The sequence below is a fragment of the Peromyscus californicus genome, unplaced genomic scaffold (genome assembly GCF_007827085.1).
Source record: "Peromyscus californicus insignis strain IS unplaced genomic scaffold, ASM782708v3 Scaffold_18__1_contigs__length_77618521, whole genome shotgun sequence".
Lineage (NCBI taxonomy): Eukaryota > Metazoa > Chordata > Mammalia > Rodentia > Cricetidae > Peromyscus > Peromyscus californicus.
In genome coordinates, this window is record NW_026294480.1 from 74,855,715 (window position 1) to 74,876,768 (window position 21,054).

Genomic DNA, 21,054 nt, shown 5'->3' on the forward strand with positions numbered 1-21,054 from the left:
TAATAAATTTTTATGAGATAAAGTGATGTCAAACTTGATTTTGTTTTAAAATCTGTTTTATGGAATAAAATATTATTTCACAGAAAGTTTGGATGAAATTTAACATTTCAAAAATCACATCTCAAACATGAAAGAGTTGAAATTTTGCTGTTAGAGTGTTTGTGGGTGGGACTAGTTTGACAGTTCAGCCGGTGGGATGTGACTTTCACAGTCTGTTGGCAGTTTGTAGGCAGGCCATCACACCTGTGACTGTGGTGATTAATGAGTCTTTCAGCTCATTGCTACCATCTGAAAAAGGGCTGTGGCCTTTCTGAGCTTCACTGGTTTATTCCACTTAAACTGCAGTCCTGCCTGGGTATCTGCCATAAGAAAATCACACCTGGTTAAAACTGATGAAAACCTCAATATGTCATTTTCCAGACAAGTCAAAAAGCATGTAAAACTAGACAAAAGATGTATTCAAGTAACATGAATGTGGTTTTGTCATAACTTGCCAATCTAAAGAGTAACATAAAACGCTCTCCTTTAATGACATATTTCATAGTGTCAACTTTTAGAGTGATAATTCCAGATTCCCTGCACTATAGGAGGACTTCTTCAATGTCATCTCTTTTGCTATACACATTATTTTCAAAAGAAGTAGGAGTGCTCTGATCCACCAGGAGATAGTCACGTAGCTTTAAGTTTCTATAAATGATCAGCACAACTGGAGAATCCGAGTCTTGATTAAACCCCTCACCTTCTCCTAGTCCACAGGAAGCACCGATGTCATTCTTGGAATTTGCATTAGAGCCCAAGGCACAAGGCAGCTCCCTTCTTGAGAAGCAAGTCTTGCTTTCGAAATTTTAAAAAGTTTAAATGCAAGCAATTCTCTGCCTAGCCTCTTAAAACAAAGTGTGGGCAAGAAAAGGTGAGAGGGGGCAGATGGAGGACTGGGAGGCTAATATGTGAAAGCCAAACCTGACCCGCTCAGGGCAAAGCAGCCGGAAGCCAAGTCTCAGAAGACAGGTACACCACAGATTCATCTTGAATCACCTTCACAGTTTCTAAACACCCCACGATGTGCACATGAATACTAAAACTCATTGTCAAGTTAACTACTTGTTATATGTTGTCTAGACGCAAGACCAGTAGCAGTCACCTGTCACAATAGAGAGGGAAATGGATCCATATTTACGTGACAGAGATTCACAGTGCTAAGTACTATCAATAAATGGGCAACAACTAGCCTAAGGTTTCCATTTGAAAATTTCCAATTTCTGAGCCACGATATTATCAAATCTTTTGTACATCATAACCCTACAGGTCAACAGCCCCCAGAACTGGAAGGGAATCTAAGTTATACTCTCAATTACTCAGTGCTACACTATCATCTTCTGTTTCCCTGGAAATTGAAACCAACTGAACAGAGTCTAGGTACCATTTCTAGACAGGCACACCCCTCTCTAAGCAAGCATTCACTTTTACTTTATCACTTTTACTTTATCATGTCAGATTCTAAGGAAAATTCTTCCTAATCATCATAATCATTACTTTTTTTTTCCAGTTTCTTATTTGAGATCTGAACTAAGAATTATGGAATGAAAAAGATACAATAATCAAAAATCTCAGCTTATAATTTTGTTATTTGGAAAGGTTTGAGAGTAGAGTTTTGGCTCCTAAAGTATTCATTTGTTCAGGAACTTAGCTGGACATCGTTAACAAAAGTTCTATCAGGGCTCATAATGTGTTCTCTTCCCAAATCATTCTAAGGTACATTGGCTAAATACTCTTAGTCTATATAATGCCCTTCATGTTTATTTTGATAACCCCAAAGAATAAAATATTCACTCATATCATCAAAAAGTGGTACCTCAAATAAGTTGGAAAATGAAAACATGAGTTTCTGAATTTGCATCTATTATCGTGGTTTATTACTCACAGTAAGTCCCTCAAGAAAAATATTTTCTAACCATAAAATGAGAAGATTTAAGATTTATTTCCATTAAAATAACACACATTTTAAAAGAACTTCCAAGAGCACAGAATGCTGTTAAAAAATAACCAAGTGATTTCTTGTTTCCATTCACTAAAGATGAAAATTAAACCACACAAACAAATGTACTATGCCACCATCTTCTGCTCCTGGCTGTGGCAGATATTGCCAATTAATCACAGCATTAGAGAAAAATCACTCTGCTGGAATTCACAACTGAGAACTTTTTTCCATTTGGGAGTGGAGGGCTTAATCGTTCTATCTAAAGAGATATAAAAGAATAATGAGTAACTGATAAAACGTTATTTTCAGTTACCAGCACAAGGACATCATGATTGACAGCATATGAATCTGTCCCTGACAGACAGCATAGCACCACAGAAGGATGTACTACACAACTAAACATTTTTGTATTATTATAACACAGTTTCTAATGTCATTTTGACTTAAAGGAGAAAGTGACCAGATCTGCTTTCTTTAGGTGGTATTTTTCAAACTAAGTTAGGAAAATTGAACTCTAGTTTTGGTTTTACAAGTACACAGTGCTTATTTAGGGTGCACCAATATATCAGACTTCCACAGCTGAAGATTGGTTCATAGACCTGGATTTTGTGGATATCCCCCCACAAAATCATATCCTGCAAAGAGGTTGGCTGGTCTTCCAGTAATGAGGCAACCAGTAAAGGAAACATTCGCAGATGTACTTGGAATCACTTGCTATAGCGAGGATGTAAAATGTCCCAAAGGTCCATAAGGCTTGTATTATAAGCACCCAGCAAAGGAGACTATTGAGAGGTGATGGAGTTGTTACAAGGGAGATTTTAGGTCACTAGAATATTCTTTCAATGAGAATGTGAAACCTACTGTGAGTTAAAATAAGCCTTTCTTCATTTTAAGTCAATTATCTCATGTATTTTGTTATAGTAACAAAAGATTGGGTAACACGGAAACCAAATGGTTTCTAGATGGAGTATTTTTGCATAAAAACTAAAAAAATTAAGAAAAAAAGAACCATCTAAATACACAGAAACCTTTTTAAACTTTGGAGTTCTTCATACTTTAAAATAATTAAATTTGAATGTCAATGATCCAACTGGGATCAGAGTCAATGCTTTTTGAGGGCAGGACTCCCATCTCCTGCTGTCATAGATAACATCTCTCATGGTAAATCCTACACCAAAGCACACATTAGTCATACCATCTGCTGCTCTGGGGAGAGAAGCTGCACATTTTCAAGTATGGCAACCCTCCACTACAGCATAATGAAGAAAATGAAAAACATATCGGCAAACTGAACACTTCAGGGAAATTGCATTTTCAAATTGTGTGCTGTTTTCCTTTTAAAGAAGTAAAATTATTAAATAAAATGTGTGAGAGGAAGCAAATATTCTTCCTTGTAGCAAAATTACGGATGCTTTTACTTTGTGAAGAATAACATTATTTCCAATGAGTGTATTGAAATCACACATCTAATAAACATTCAGACTTGTTATGAAGGAGCATCTATACGTTTGCTGAAACACAACTTCAGCTTTAAAATCCTTGCTAGATTTAGCTGAAAGCTAAAAGGGAACAGTTAATCGGCAACCAATTGTACTTTGTTTCGTCTTCTGAGACCTAATGGAGACTGTAATTTAATTTAAGGTCATCTCAGACAAGTCCATTTGGGGCAGAAACCCGACCATTCTGACGTGCAAACAGCTCCCCTCTCTTGAGCATTCCTACTGCCATTCAGAGAGAAACTCAAGCACTAAATAGCAGACTGCCACTCCCGAAGAGACTGTAAGAACTGAGTGACGAAGAGCAAGACAAATCGGGCACACCTCTCCTGCTTCACCAAGGCCACTATTAAACGAGCACATCTTGACACAAGAGCCATCAATCACATGCCAAAAGTGTCCTTATGAAGGTGCATCCCATTGACGCTGTGCAAAATAAGGCAAATTGGATTTTAGCAGCAGACTCCAAGGCCATTTGATCTATGAATTGCACAGGCTTGCAATTGCTTTACACATGTCCAAGAAGCTTCAGGGTCATCCTAAGTCAAGGATTTGAGAGAAAGACTCTTACTCTTTCAAGAGTCCGCAGTAATAGGCATGAGAGCACCATGTCCCATCGTCATCTTCACCCCATACTCCTCCCTCAGCTCAGCATGTAACTCTGTCCTAGGCAGCCTAGCATCCACTTGTCTCTGTGTTGTAAATAGAACGTACTTAACAGTGAAAATGCAGTGACGAAATCACGGCTTTGCTAAAATAACATGCATGCAGCACTCTACCTGCAGCAGACAGTCTTCTATTACTATGACCAAATGCCTGAGATAAGCAACTTAATAACAAAAAGGGTTTATTTTGCCTCATCATTTCAGAGATTTCAGCTCATTCATTTGGTTTTGTTGGTTTGGGGCCTGTGGTACAATAAGACACTGTAGAGGGGAGTTCATGGTGTAGAAAAGCTTTTTGCCTCATTTACATGAAAGGAAGAGAAGGAGAAGGGACTGGGCTCCAAACGGACCCTTTAAGAGCATTTGCCCAATGATCCAATCCTTCCACTAGGCCCCTCTTCCTAAAGTTCCAACACTTTCCAAATGCACCACAGGCTGAGGAGCAGGCCTCCAGCACAAGAGGAACAGTTTAGATGCCAACTTCAGTACCAACTCCCTCATGCTTTGATCTTACCTATGCTGAACTCAGATTACAACGCCTCGAACCTTGCTTATCTGACTGTACTATGCTTTCCTCATCTCCGAGACAGAACACCCAATAGAAACAACCTAAAGCACAGAAGATTGGGTTCTGGTTTCTGATTGTCACGGCAGGGAAAGCACGTGGCAGAGGCTGATCAGGAAGCAGACAATTCACGCTAGCACCAAAAGCAAGTATCCCACTCAAGGCTGACTCCTAGTGGTCTCCATCTTCCCACTAGGTCCCATGTCCCAAAGGTCCCAGAACCTCCCCAGATACTACAGTTTGCAGATGTGATCCTTCAGATAACATTTAAGACTCAGTTCTAACATGGACCAGCAAAGCTTCTCTTACATTTCCTGACTTCCTCTCTATCATTTGCTTCATCTGTCTACTGTAACCTTCTATTGTAGGTGCACAGAAACTTGTCTGAACCTCTATTATAGCTATATTCATTGCTTTGTTTTTTAAAGACATTTACTTACACTAGAGTCTGAATTTTTTGAGAGCTGGAGCTATGTCTGACTTATTCCCTTATCTGCTGTACCCAGTGAATGTTGGACAAATAGGTGAACGAAGAGTCACACATCTACTTACCCAATGTCTGTCTTGCTGGACCCAAGAGTAGGATGAGGTCTTAAAACCTCGTCTACTTCAATTAATCAATGTGACCTCCTGAAACTGAGAAGCTTTTGTAGGGCAAAGGACACGGTCAATAAGACCAAACGACAGCCTACAGAATGGGAAAAGATCTTCACCAACCCCACATCTGACAGAGGGCTGATCTCCAAAATGTATAAAGAACTCAAAAAGCTAAACATCAAAATATTGAACAATCCAATTAAAAAATGGGCTACAGAGCTTAACAGAGAATTCTCAACAGAAGAATCTCAAATGGCTAAAAGACATTTGACATAAGAAATTGCTCAACATCCTTAGTCATCAGGGAAATGCAAATCAAAACAACTTTGAGATACCATCTTACACCTGTCAGAATGGCTAAGATCAAAAACACTGAAGACAGCTTATGTTGGAGAGGAAGTGGAGCAAGGGGAACTCTCCTCTACTGTTGGTGGGAATGCAAACTTGTACAACCACTCTGGAAATTAGTATGGCGGTTTCTCAGAAGTTGGGAATAAGTCTTCCTCAAGACCCAGTTATACCACTCTTGGGCATATACCCAAGGAATGCTCAATCTTACCACAAGGACACATGCTCAACTATGTTCATATCAGCATTATTCATAATAGCAAGAACCTGGAAACAACCTAGATGCCCTTCAACTGAAGAATGGATAAAGAAAATGTGGTACATATACACAATGGAGTACTACTCAGCAGTAAAAAACAATGATATCATGAAATTTCCAGGCAAATGGATGGATCTAGAAAATATCATCTTGAGTGAGGTAACCCAGACTCAGAAGGACAAACTTAGTATGTGCTCACTCGTAAGTGGATACTAAATGTGAGGGAAGGGATGGCCAGACTGCAACCCACAACTCCAGAGAGGCTAGCTAACAGTAAAAGACCCTAGGAGGGACACATGAATGACCCTGTGAAGGAGAATTGGGTGAGAGCTACATGAGTGGACTGGGTATGGGGGGTGGCAGAGGGTGAGGAGTGGAAGATGAGAACATAGAGAAATGGGAGGGTCAAGCTGGAACAGGGACAGAGTGGGAGGGCAGGGAGGAAGATACCATGATAGATGAGGACATCATGGGAATAGGAAGAGGCAAAGTGCTGGGGAGGCTCTCAGGAATCCACAAGGATGACCCCACCTTGGACTGCTGGTGGTGGTCCAGAGGGTACCTGGATCGGTCTACTCTAGTGACCAGTCTAGCAAATAACCTAGCTGTTATCATAGAGCCTTTGTCCAGTGACAGATGGAGGCAGATACAGAGATCCATGGCCAGGCACCAGGCTGAGCTCTGGGAATCCAGTTGATGAGAGAGAGGAGAGATACTACAGGCAGGGGACATCGAGATCATGATGGGAGGACATGCAGAGATGACCGGCCACACTAGTGGAAGCCCATGAACTGTGGACTGGTGGCTGTGGAGCCCCCATGGGACTGGACTAGGCCCTCTAGACACGGAAGATGGTTGTTTGACTCGAACTGTTTGGGGGGAACCCAGGCAGGGGGTTTGGGATCTGTCCCTGGTCTATGGGCAGGCTTCTGGGAATCCGGTGCCTATGGTGTGACACCTTGCACAGCCTTGGTGCAGTGGGAAGGGGCTTGGACCTGCCTAGGCTCAGTGAGCTGGGCTCTGCTGACTCCCCATGGGAGACCTCGATTTGGGGGATGTGGGGATGTGGGGTGACTTGGGAAAAAGGGCTGGGGGGTGGGAGGTGGAGAAGTGGGGATCTGTGGATAGCATGTGGAGTGAGTAGAAAATTTCTTAATAAAGAAAAATGAAAGAAGAAAACCTTGTCTACTTTTGTGAGTTAAGTAATACTCTTCTTATGTCTGCCAGCACACGTTTTCTCTGCATAATAGAACACTAAGGATCTCGACTGTCCTTTATACAAAGTTATGTGTGGTCGGGAACGCTAACTGTGTCTGTACTGGCTGATGTGTGTCAGCTTGACACCAGTTAGAGTCATCAGAGAGGAAGGAGCCTCAGCTGAGGACATGCCGCCTTGAAATCTAGCTGTAAGGCACTCTCTCAAGTTGTGGTCAGTGGGGGAGGTCCCAGCCCATGGTGGGTGGTGCCATCCCTGGGCTGGTGGCCCTGGGTTCTACTGAGCAAGCCAGTGGGAAGCAAGCCAGTAAGCAGCACCCCTCCATGGCCTCTGCCTCAGCTTCTGTCTCAAGGATCATGCCCTGTTTGAGTTCCCCTCCTGACTTCCTGCAGTGACGAACAAGGAGGCTGAAGTGTAAGTCTAATAAACCCTTTCCTCCCCAACTTGCTTTTTGGTCATGGTGTTTTGTCACAGCAATAGAAACCCTGACTAAGACTCACTAGTGCCAGCATAGTGGAGTGTTGCTGGGACAGACCTGATCATGTTCTGAGGAGAGTCGTGGAAGGACTTTGGAACTTGGAGCTAGAAGAGCCACTGGGTGTTAAGAGCTGTGGGATGTTCTGTGGGAGCATCAAAGGTAAGAATGCCGAGAGTAGGAGCAGAGAGGCTGGGCTTGTGACGCTTCAGAGGGAAGTTTAAAGATGCGATGGGGCCACTTGTTGTTCTGAATTAAGATTCTGTGGTTCTGGTTAGCTGGGGCTAAGGAATCAGCTGTGATTAACTGGGACCATAACGACAAAAGCGAAACTCCTTTGCTTTGTTGGGATACTTGATGCTGGTCAGCTGGAGCTAAGAAATTAGTAGTGATTAAGAAGCATCACAGAGTTGAACTCTTCTGGGAAGTGTCCGTGAGAGCACAGAGAAGCTGTGTTCCAGAAGTGGCCGACAACAGTATTGTTTAGTTTCTAATAAGCACATGTGACTTAAAACAGTTTTGTAAAGTTTTTCATAAATCCATTAGCAAAGCCTGTTTGTTGGAGATCTTTCTTAATTCAGAAAGTTCTGAAACAAAAGGAAGCCACCCCAATACAATCCACTGGGGCTGGAACCTGAACCTGAAAAGCATTCTCTTACATGCTCTACGGCACAGGGGACAAGCAGGAGGCACCTGAGATATCTCACCCAGGTGCCAACAGGTGTCAAAAATACAGTGATGTCAGGATGACATGTGCTGAAAATGAACGCGGGTTACTTCGTTCATAGACGCCCTGGGACTTTGGAAAATAGGAACTTTTTTTGAGAGTTGTGGGGACTGGAGGAGGACTTAATGATGGCCATGAGCTGATCTTGCACGAGAAGAACTGAGAGACACCAGTTGAGGGAAGCACAGGGCATAAGCCTGAACAAAGTTTACTTTTTAATCCACACAGAGCTCTCAGGTATGGGTTTTAGGAAGTGCTTAGCTCCTACAGTCCTTCACTCTGCACGAGTCCTCTCTTCAGCAGCCTCCAGTCTGTCTCTCAGCTGAAGGAATGCTTAGTACTGGGCAGTAAATTATGTTTCATCTTATAACTGAGGGAGCGGGAGTACCCTGCCATGGTTATAACATATCACATAAACATGACTAAGAAAAGAACACAAATCAGCTGATGTTTTTAGAAAAGCATAGAGAGGAGCGAAATGAGTTGTTAATATAAATTAAATTCTGTGTGTTTCAATGCAAAGAGCCAATACTATAATTTTAAGTTGACAAATTTGTAAAAACAAGAATGTAGAATATCCCTTAAACAACTTATGAACCTAAATTAATAAATCCAAAACTATTTCATGCAATTACAGTTGGAGAGGAATTTATGTGACTGAAGAACTAGGGAGGGGTATTTTATATTCCATTCTGATCATCTTTTACCATTTGAAATAACACATATATGTATATATAATATATATATATATATCAGTTTTTCAAGACAGGGTTTCTCTGTGTAGCCCTGGCTGTCTGGAACTTGCTTTGTAGACCAGGATGGCATTGAACTCACAGAGATCTGCCTGCCTCTGCCTTCCAAGTGCTGGGATTAGAGAACGCCACCACCGCCAGGCTATATGTATATATTTTTATATTTTGTAACAAAATAAATTTTGACATTAAGATAAATATTCAGGTTACTAAACTTGATTTTTAAAGACTTTCTCAAGACTTCACAGTATGGAATAAAGAGAAAAGGTTTAGAAATAGATCCCCAGGTCCATTACGGTGAGACTGCCATTGACAGTATAAGGAAGCGATATGGGTCTTCTAAGTGTTGTACCAAGATGGCAAGCCTACAGTACATTAGGAAAATCAACAATATGTTATATACAAAGAAGGAGCAATATTATTAGTTGTTGCTCAGATTTGCTATATTTACTTGTATTTAATAGACATAAATTTATCCACCATTATATCATAGGGAAATATCTTCAAAGAGAGTACTTCCTCATTTTATGTTGCTAGTAATATAAAGCAAGTGAGATACCCAGTGATGATCAATATACCTTCAAGCTGTCCATAGCATTTTCATCCTCAGTCAGACTGAATCAGTGGGCCTATGGCAGCTACTCCTGATGCAACCTATGTTAAAACTTTTTGCAGGAAACATCACAGAGGCTTTGGGATCTGAACAGTATTTAACGGGGCAATACTTAAAGAAGTAGTCATTGAAAAAAGAATATGCTCTATAGAAGCAAGTTTTTAAATAGCTTTTGATCCATTGCAAGAACCCAAAGTGCCAGCATGTGAATGCATAATTAGATAGATGAAAATTTATTACAAAGTAAATTTTGGTTCACGGTGACAAGCAAAAAATTCTCCCAAGACTGTTTTTGAGAAAATTATTATACCTTCCTTTCATCAAAATGTTGCCAATTCTGCATTTCTGTCAGCAGCATTTAACTTATTTATTTAGGTTGTCTATTTTCTCACTCAAGTAATGAGTGAGACCTTGTTTAAATTGCATCCTTGTTAACTTTCATAATTCACAGTTACTTATTCTTGCCATATAAGAACCTGTTTTTCGTATCCACCATGTCCCCCCACCTCAACTGTCCTTAACGTCCTTAGGTAGTTCTGTGTCCTTGTCACGTTACTTTGAAACTTTGGTGGCCCTCTCAATCCACTAGTCAAAGGCCAGTCACAGCCCCAATGCCAGACCAATCCAAGTACTAAGTTATCTTCCAAGTTTCAACATGAGACAGCTTTCTCTCTCGAAAGGACTAGAAATAACAAAAACAAAATTGGACTTTCAGAAGAAACTATGGGAGATTCTTATTGAGTAACTTGAATCATACTACATTAGTTATTAGGTTTGTCAGTAACAAAATCTAACAGATTTGTCAAAGCACAGTGCTGTATTGCTTGATGATAGGGACACATTCTGAGAAATGAGTCATTAGGCTGTTCTAACATCATGCAAAGATAACAGAATACACAGCCTAAGAAGGCTTCAATGTTAGGGTTACAGTCTCATCTCATACGACTCTACCATATAAGTGATTCAGTACAGACTGAAATGTTGCCCAGCCCATCAGTGTTTATGTATATTCCCTAGAAAATGGTTATTTTATTCAAATAAATGCCTTGACTGCAGCAGATGCTTGAGAATGTGTGTTGACCAAAACAGAAGTCTTCAGAACCATTAGACCAAAGTAGTGAAGAACATGGACTTGAATCAGAAACTGAACATCATTCTTTTGACTTCTGTGCCTTGTTCTTATTACTAATAAAATGATGACATTGATCTATCTTATAAGGTTACTGGAGGATTAATGTTAAACTATGTGTGTAAATAACTTCAATTATCCAAGCCATGCAGCACACTCTCTCCACTGTCCTCACTATTATCAGTATTGTTGTAAGGACTATGCAGCTAAAAAGAAAAAAAAAGAAAAACTGACCAGGAGTAGAGACTGCTACCAAAAGCACCGGACACGGAGTAAGGATTGTTCCATTTGAATACCAGTTGCCATTACATGGCTATAGTAAGGGCCAAAAGAGATTTGTGTGGAAATGTTGTCTATACCACAAAGAACAACAGACATACGTTTCTCATTAGAAAACAGGGTATTGATGTGTTTGTTTGGTTTGTGCACCAGTTCCCTAAGATTCGGTGTTAAATTTAATCATCCTGAATATACACGAAGCAAGCTCTGTGCAGACACCAGGCTGCTGCAGGAATTCTGGATGGGAGTGTAGCTTCTGTTTCAGAAGATAAAATGACGGCGGGAGTAACTGAGGCCAAGGACTTTTGATTGAGGTGGGAAGAAACTGGTCCTCCATGGAGCTGGGACATACGTAAACAAACAACAGACACCAACTTTGAACGCCATGGCACGGGTACTGTGTTTAATAACTGGGAGGTGTTTACTCACGAGACCAGCATCTTCCTGAAGCCCACCTCCCTATACCCATACAGCCTGCTGGGCACCAGGAGTTTACTGTCGCAAACAACTATAAACATTAGATCAATGGCAGCTGTGCTGCTAATGGTTACTTGGGAATGCTGGGTGTGCAGTTTGAGGCCAGAGACAATAATACCTGTTGTCTACCCATGGTAGGACACACACTGTCACCTGATACAGGGTCCTGGTAGGGTGCACACTATCATCTGATACAGAGTAAAGTCACTTAATATTTGTTAGTAAAGGCAAACAACACCACTGATCAACAGCTCTTTTCAACACATTTTCTAATCTTTTCCTTTCCGATGCACAGTTATTGTCCACCTGGAAAGGACCCAAAGTGATAGCCAGAAATCTGCCACCACCACCCCTTCGGCTGTTCCTGCCATCATATTTAATTGTGTTTGCTCAACTTGAAGCCAAACTCATATGCAGTATATTTAGGTAGTTAAAATAGCATAGCATTCTACTGTATTCAAGGGTTATTTTCAACACCACAATTCTTGGGCATTAGTCTGAGTAAATAAGGTAAAGAGAAGAGAAGCAACATAAATTTGTTCCTGTGCAAGGCAAACAATATCAAATGGCATCTGGAGCTCGGCCATGGAGGAAGAAACAGAGCATGCCTTCTTCACACTCTCCAGAAATGCAATCACCATCTCATTCGATGGTCTGGATTTATTTTAAAGTGAGAGAGAGTGAAAGCAGGAATGGAATAGTAAGAAGCAGGGAATAAGAACCTTGATGATTTCAAAAGATCAATGTACAATCACAGCACTTATTCTTCCAGGGCATTAAAGGGAAAAGTGTAGAACTGATCTATGTGCTGGGTTTCTGAACCTCCAGGAGTTTTTATTTTCTATAATGGCAAACTTTCTAAGTTGAAACACATATATCATTGATACATATTCAGGATCTCTTCCATAAGATTTCAGATATTTCAGTTTTTTCAAATGTCTCAGAAAATAAATCACTCATAATTAATTTACAAAGGCTAGGCTAGAGACGATTGGCAGCTAACTCCATCTTAAAGTTTTCACCTCCCAGTTTGTATCATTTAACAGATACAAATCCTTTCACTCAAATGTCAGGAGACTTATGAATCAGACAGTGAATAACTGGCTTTGTTGCTGACAGGGTTATGGCTCGAAGTAGGCCAATTAATTAAAAATAAAGACCAGCTTCCTGTTCTTTTAATCTGAGCCAAATTTCACATAATAAAAATAATAAAAATAAACCAGGCATTTTAAAGAGAAAGATTACAACTAACCTGAGTGCCATCCAAATGTTGAAAATGCAGAGGATAAATATACATTGCTATAGTTTTTTAACTTGATATTTACCAGAGAACATTTTGCATACCTACATGGCCATTAATACAGCATGATTTTTAGGGACAACCCACCCTGTGCTCACCTGCTAGGAGCCAACTTTTTCCTGTACCTTCCTAGTCCTCATTTATAGTTATTTTGGCTCATACTGCCGAGAGCCCACAGTGCCCAGATTGTTCAAGGCATCGCTGTTGGTGTTGAAACCAAGCAGGTGCTAATCTCATAGAACTTATGCTTTACTGCATATGATTGAAAGAATAGAAATGACAATTGAGATTTCCGTCATAATTAGTTAAGAAAACGCCACAGAGAACAGAATGAAGGGTGACTCGCATGACTCGAAGACCTTTTTAAACAGGGGGTAAGGAAAGAGTGATCATTTTTGGAAGGTAATATTTGTCCCAGATGGGATGGTGTTGTCCTTGTGAATTGCTGGGTGACCTCACTGTGGGAAATGGAGAGTTCAAGGAACCTGAAAAAGGCAGTCTACAGAGTGTCATGGATTAGAGAGAGGCACTTTGATGTGAGGCTATAGATGGAGCACAGGGCACACCCCTGACAAGGACTCATCAGGGTGGCCACTTTAAGCCTTACTCTGCCTTTGGAATCAGCACAGAAACTGCCTATGTAATATAAGCCAGAATTGCTCTAGATGCAGATGTTCCTGGCACCCAGACTTCTCTAGAATACATTCAGACTGCCTCTGAAGTACCCAGCTCCGGGTCCCTTCTCATGAATGGCTGTCTTGGCCTCCTGATTCTTGATGTTTTTCTTCCTCATTGCCTTCCAAACCCACACGCCCTATGTGCGGATAGCTCTCTTGTCTAGCCTTATCTATTCATTTAGGCCTGGAATTGCCACAAATTTGGTGGCTTAGATGATTCATTTCACAACTTTTTATTTATTTTAGACAAGATTAAACATAAGGCCTCATATACAGCAGGAGTACTCTGCCAACTAAGCTACAGTGAATAGTCACAGTCTCCTTACAAGACAGAACTAACACTGGGCACCTTCCTGCAAAGGTATTCCAACTTACAAATATTTTAACACTCTTGGTTGTCAACACCAGGGAGTAGCTATATAATTTCATTTTATCTATATGGGAATCTATAAGTTTTTGAGAACTCAGGAATCCTACTTTCTCATGCTTGTTCTATTCTAGGGACAAGAGGAGTCTGGTCTGGTCACTAAGGCACTTTATAAAGGAATCAGGTGGATGCTGTCCTCCTAAGCACTTTTTAATATTTGTATATTGAGTTTGGTTTGCTTCATAGCATCAGGTCTGCAGTCAACACTCACAGCCTCATTCATGCATATAAGCCACAATCAGTACAACGTTATCACCAGGAAAAGGAGCAGAAAGGGGTAAGTCACTTGTGCAGTTGGTGATTTGATGCCAAAGGCCGAAAACACACAGCTGGGCTGCTCTGGGGCGTCTCCTTCAGCACTGGCTGCTCTGGGGCATCTCCTTCAGTGCTGCCTAGCACTAAGACCATGCTAAGAGCAGGAAGCGTCACCTTGTAGAGACACCGGATGGCATGCGCACCCTTCCTTCTACAGACTCACTGTTCTGCAGTCTGTACTTTTCAGAGAACCTCACTATCGAAAAATTCCAAACTCTATTTTACAAGTCAGCATTTTCAGATAGGTCAAAAAATAGAGTGGTTTAGAATTCTAGAGAAAAATAGCAGAAATTCTTTCCTTACTAGCTCAATATCAATCCAAACTCAGACAGAAAATTCTAAACTAAATGAAGTCATAGCTGATAGTCCCCTCAGGTGTCTCTCATCATTCTAGGGTAAATCAGTGAGGCTCATTGCTGCTATGGTGTCTTGTAGTTTTCAGTAGAATGCTTTTCACACCATTCTTTAAAATCGCAGGTTCTTATTGAGATTAGACTGTAGCTGCCTCCATTAAAGATTCACGAGCCTTTTCCAAGGGAACTGTCTGACCTGCTATTCTGGAGTAAATCTGCAGGGTTTTTCTTTTTCTTTCTTTCTTTTTATTTCCTACTCACTCCTGCATATATCTCAGAGAAATAGACTTTAATATTCAGTGACCTAATTAAAATATATTATTAAACAATATTCTTTTTTTTTCTTTTTTTTTTTTTCTTTTGCAATACAATTCAGTTCTACATATCAGCCACGGATTCCCTTGCTCCCCCCCCCCCCCGTCCCCCTCACCTTTCCCCCAGCCCCCACCCCCATTCCCATCTCCTCCAGGGCAAAGCCTTCCCCACAGACTGAGATCAACCTGGTAGACTCAGTCCAGGTAGGTACAGTCCCCTCCTCCCAGGCCGAGCCAAGCAATCCTGCATAGGCCCCAGGTTTCAAACAGCCAACTCATGCAATGAGCACAGGACCCGTTCCCACTGCCTGGATGCTTCCCAAACAGATCAAGCCAATCAACTGTCTCACCCATTCAGAGGGCCTGATCCAGTGGGGACCCCTCAGCCATTGGTTCATAGTTCATGTGTAAACAATATTCTTATTAAACACAGATACAATATGCAATTTCTGTTAAAGCAGAAATTCCTTAGACATGGATATTACACAATGCAGGCATAGTAAGTTTTGAAGGATGTGCTGTCCCTAGAGTATCATTTAGTTGATTAGAAGCAGGAATTTACAACTGAAGAAAAATTAGGAAACTATAATGCTTAATCTGCATAAACTCAAAACTTTCTGAATAGCAGGGGGGAAAAGCTTATCTTTTCAAGGGTATTGCCAGATAAAAATATTGTGCTCACACCATATAATTTGGTTCAACAGGGGACCTGGCCTCCCTTTCATCAACCTACCTCTCACATTTCCAGATAACTTGGGGATGGGACCAGAGTACTTCCACCAAACACTGAAAAAGAATAGCATGCAGGCTACTTGCTGAGGGAAACGCTCTGTCCTTCAAGAGGAAACTGGTCATTTGTTCAACTTGGTCCTAATAGGTGAATGATCTTAATTTACAGGCAAAATATTAGAATGCTATTGTGACCACATATCTAAGGTTTAAATTTTACTGGTGACACATACATTGGTGTTTTGTTTTGTTTTGCTTTACGAACTTCCATTTGGGAAATACTTCAATCTCTTATAGATATTCTCTTTCATATGCTAAGATTTCTCAAGGATAATATAACACTTGTACTATGTCCTTGTCATTATATTTTTCAAGGACAATGATATTCAATATTTTTGCAAAAACATGGAGCTACATCACAGAGATTAAACAGAAATTAATTTCCATACTTAGCTATAAGCCTAAAGATGACACATGAACAGTGAAAGAGTGTGTGTGTGTGTGTGTGTGTGTATAGTGTGTGTATGTGTATGTATATGTGGTGTGTGTGTATGTGTGTATGTGTGTGTGGTGTGTGTGTGTTTAAAACAACATGCACGTGAGGGTATAGTAGATACTGGCGGAAAAGTAAGACAATTCAGTTTTGACAGTCTTACTTATGTTCGCCCTGATTTGACTAGATGATTTGTTCTGGCATTTTGCATGCATTCATGAAATTGCTGTAAACAAAAGTATACCCTGATAATGACATTGAAGCCAGTAACGTTCTGTGTTTACAATAGCGAACCATTCAATATACAAAGTCAAAAATATTTAAAATTAAGAAAAAAAATCAACTAATTTCGCAACTATTCATTACAGGAAACAGAATTTGGAAGGTATACATATAACTTTAGTCATATTATTTAAGATGGGTACCTCAAAAATCAGAAAATAAGTGATTACCCTGCCAATAAAATATTTTCACTTTCTTAAAACTGACATACATATTACACATACTCCCTGAGCCCCAGATTCAATCTTATTACCTGTTTTTGAGAAGTGCACCGAAGGTCGTCTTATCCAGTTGCAGGTAATTTGGCAGCAAGTTTGACCAGTTCCAGCACCATGTTGCTGTGGCCGCCTGTTGATAAATGAGAAGACACTATTGTTAGTTATTAATCAGAATTAATATGATCAGTAAATTAAAGCTCCAGCTGTGATACACTAACTAAGAAGGAGGGGGCTCAGAACAAGGACTTCGACAGATAACATCAATCATGTCCACAGAGGAGGTGTTTATTCCAATAAGACAGCAATTAATTTATAAATCCATTTGAGGATGGAGTCATTATTTATAAAAATATAAATCAATTTCCAGATTCGTTATTTTTCCAAGTGTTAATGGCATTTGCCCAACAAGTTTTGTTGGGAGGGTGATTCCGAAAAGTGAGCACAGTGGCTGGCTAGCTTCTCGTGGATGACATCCCTTTCCCAGGTTGTTTTCTAGGACCTCCGTGTAGATACAAAAGGGAAACTCAGCAAGCACCAGGCCTCGAGCTGTAAGACACAGCTCAATTAGAACTGGACACTACTGTTACTATTATTTTTTTGTTAAGAAAATGTTTTAATGGGAAAATTATAAGAATTTCCAAGTGTAAGTAACATACATGATTCTTTTCTCTCATTAATTGATAATTTCACAGAAGAGTAAGGAGAAAAATTACTGTGAAAAATATTCTCATAATTCAGAACTTGGTAAACATGCTATTTATTTAAGTGAAGTAAGGGTGATTTAATAGCTACAATAATTATTTGTAATTTAGAGCAATCTAGTGTGCAGTATAAGAAGCAGCCAATAAACTGAACCTTATACATTAGGTTTAAAATTCTTCTAGGAGCATCTGCTCTGTAAACTAAATGGTTTGGATAATAAGACTCCAGCATGGTCTTTGAAATCTAACCAGAGCTATCCCTTGTCACTGCTGATAAATCTAGCGCTGCAACCCTGTCATAGAGCAGGAGAATTCGCCCCGGGTTGTCAGCATTGAAGGTCTTACTCTACTACAGTATTGATGAATGTGAACGAAGGCTGTAGCAGGCATGGTTAAAGTAGTATCTGCATGCCAAATTAGGCCAGTGTTTTAATTCTTGTTTTCATCAGCTCTCTAGGTCAAGCAATCCTTCTCTTCTGCCCTGCTAGTTCAAGTTGTCTGTCAAGAGGTAGGGAAATGAAAAAAAAAAAAAAAAAGATCAAACAAAACAAAAACAATCCAATTCACATATTTTGTGGAAAGATAATCTTGTTTAATGAAATTACTGAAGTACGCAGCTGAGACAACGGCAAAATCCGACTTTTAAAACTATATTGTTTTTACCGGGCTGACTTTATTTTAAATATTTTTGCTTCAAAGTCATTAGAAAATCCATTTTAAATTTGGGGATGTGTCTAAGGTTATAAAAAAGCAAATTTATCTATGCCACGTATAATAGGGGCTCCATGTTCTATAATTCATTTAAAGTGCTTCCTAATTTACCTGATACATTCACAGAGGCAGAGAGATGTCGTGTAATCATGTGTCCTAAAGGAGGGGCTGACTCTCCAGAGAGGGAGAGTGACAAAAGATGCCTGGCTCTTTGGGCCTTACGCAGACACAGCATAACAGCAAAAGGATCCAAGTGAAAGTTAAATTTTATAGACCAAAAATACGAACCAGTTTAACACAGAAATGAGTTCAACAACTTAAAACACTTGTATAGGTCATGTAAATAACAGTGTGAATTTTTGTTTCCTAAACAAACAAAAAAAGTGTGTGTGGGAAAGACCATGCATGCAGTAGTAAAACATGGGTTGTGTCTTACTTCTGACGTACAGAAACCATACATTTAAGTTTAATTTTACACTTAATTCCCACATACCTGCTCTAGCATGTTTTCACTAAACGTCTTATACACATGGAAAGGGTTAAAAACAGGAGACTGATCCTCTGCATCCCTCAAGGTCACCTTCAAAGGTTGGCTGGGCAATGGCGTTTCCTCTGAACCATTTGTAGCAAACAGTTGTTCTTTTAAATAGTCCTTCAGGGAAAGAAGTGCCATGTTAGGGTGGTGAGAAGCACATATTCTCTTTAATAAACTGGTCAATATCCCGGCTTACACCTCCAGCATGACCACAGTATGCTGCTGACCTCGGGAAGAACACATGCTCAGAGACACACTGCACTGTCACAGTAAAGCTACCAAAACAAGTTAAACCTAATGCATTACATAGTTTTAAAAACATTGAATGAATTCTCACACGATGAATGAGTGCTTGGTATGTCACAATCTTTTGAACAGGCATTGTCTCGTCATTGACTACATGTGTTACAATGTCTGGCTACCAAAACACAACTGGAGTGCATGACTACACACAGGAAGAGATCGCTCTTTCATTCATTAAATACAGTTGCTCCCTACTCTGGCTCAGCAGAGCAGTAAGCATTCTGATTTTACAGTCAGGAGTCTCATTCTGTATGGGCCTATTTATAATGCAAACTCCTGCACACTTAATTTCCATGAGGTGGACTGAAAACTATCAAAACTCGATAGAAACTCAAAATATGTAATTCTAATCATCCAAGTGCCGGTGCAGTCCTGGACAAGAAGAGACAATCTCCTGCATTATAGCTCATTTTCTACCCATAAATAAGTAAGGCAAACATCCCTAATCTGTTTTATGGTGCTCTTTTTGGAAAGCAACAAATTAAAATGACTAAAAGAATACCATCAACCTAACAAATACTTGCTATTAATAAGTCATTTAATAAATAAAAATAAAGGTTTGCCTGGCTTTTTAATATGCCACAATACATTTTCCCCACCAGGTTTGCAGCTAGTACACATTTCAGAATGTGAGAGCTGAAAAGAACTCCAGGGGTCATCCAAAACCCTTACCACCCCTGTGGCGCACAGGCAACAGCAGCAGCCTCACCTAGGAGCTCGTTAGAAGGGCGGACTCTCAGCCACCACCCAGTCAGAACCATCCACTATCAGGAGCTCCAGGGAATGGAAGGCAGTTGAAATATTACAGCCCAGCCCCGCACTCAGTGTCTGGCTTGGAGCGGCCAGAGGACAGCCCTGAGGCTCATGGAGTGAGTATTAGAGTTGTGACAAGAAGCCAAAAGATCTAGTCTTGTCTCACTGGGCTGTGTGTGTGTGTGTCCTTACACCTTCATGGATGTACACTGTGTCCATTATGGAAAGCAAATTTCAGATCCCAAAATGCTAAAAACACTAAATAAAGTACTACTGTAGTTGACAACAACAGTGATTTCTTACATTTTGTCATTGCAGAACATCTCATTAAATAGATCGGTTCTGTAATGACACAAAGACTCTTACTAAATATGATTAGGTAATGACAAATCTGTGAGAAAATCATTTTATGATTATGGCATAGAGCAGAAACAAAAATTTTCTCCATCATAATTTAAGTAAGTTTTTTAAAGAAATAAAAACTCATTGGAAAAGAATAATTTGCTTTGGCTACTAAAAATTTTTCTTAACTCATTTCCATTGTTAGAACTACATTTAGACTTTCCTGCTTCCACTGTTTAACAAAAAAGTAAATTTGCTGCCAATTCTGAAAAACACTTTCTCCTGTGTTTTCCCTGCTGGGTTGCTAGTCCGTGCTCCGTAACAGTCGGGTTCTTAGGCCTGCTAGACGGCTCGTTCGGTCGAAGCACTTGCTTCACAGCCCAGGCGATCTGAGTTTGATCTCTGGAATCCCATGCAAGGGGAAGGAGGGAGGATTGATTCTACAGGGTTCTCCTTTGACCTCCTCATGCACACACATCACGGACAGGCACACTTGTGATCATAAATGACCTCCTTGCTGTGGGATGGTCTGTATGTCAAATGTGTTGCTGATTGGTCAATAAATAAAACACTGATTGGCCAGTGGCCAGGCAGGAAGTATAGGCGGGACTAACAGAGAGAACAGGAAGGCAGAGGGAGACACTGCCAGCCACCACCATGACAAGCCGCATGTGAAGATGCCCGTAAGCCACGAGCCATGTGGCAAGGTATAGATTTATGGAAATGGATTAATTTAAGCTGTAAGAACAGTTAGCAAGAAGCCTGCCACGGCCATACAGTTTGTAAGCAATATAAGTCTCTGTGTTTACTTGGTTGGGTCTGAGCAGCTGTGGGACTGGCAGGTGACAAAGATTTGTCCTGACTGTGGGCAAGGCAGGAAAACTCTAGCTACACCTCCTCATGCACACACACCACGGACAGGCACACTTGTGATCATAAAACAGCAACACTTCCTTGGGACTGTGGGTAAGAGCACTTGCTGTGCAAGGATGAGGACCTGAATTCGGAGCCCAGCACCTTTACAG

The 21,054-nt window shown here is 40.4% G+C and overlaps 1 protein-coding gene across 3 annotated transcripts in view; it reads right to left on the reverse strand.

Moving 5' to 3' along the window:
- Positions 1-21,054, reverse strand: part of Kiaa0825 (KIAA0825 ortholog) — a 433,759-nt gene that overhangs the window by 195,719 nt on the left and 216,986 nt on the right. For all 3 annotated transcript variants that reach the window (XM_052743698.1, XM_052743697.1, XM_052743696.1), the window contains 2 exons: positions 18,590-18,748; positions 16,720-16,814 (listed from right to left, as the gene is read on the reverse strand). In XM_052743698.1, coding sequence (XP_052599658.1) covers positions 16,720-16,814; positions 18,590-18,748 — 254 coding nt within the window. The remainder of the gene's footprint in view (positions 1-16,719; positions 16,815-18,589; positions 18,749-21,054) is intronic.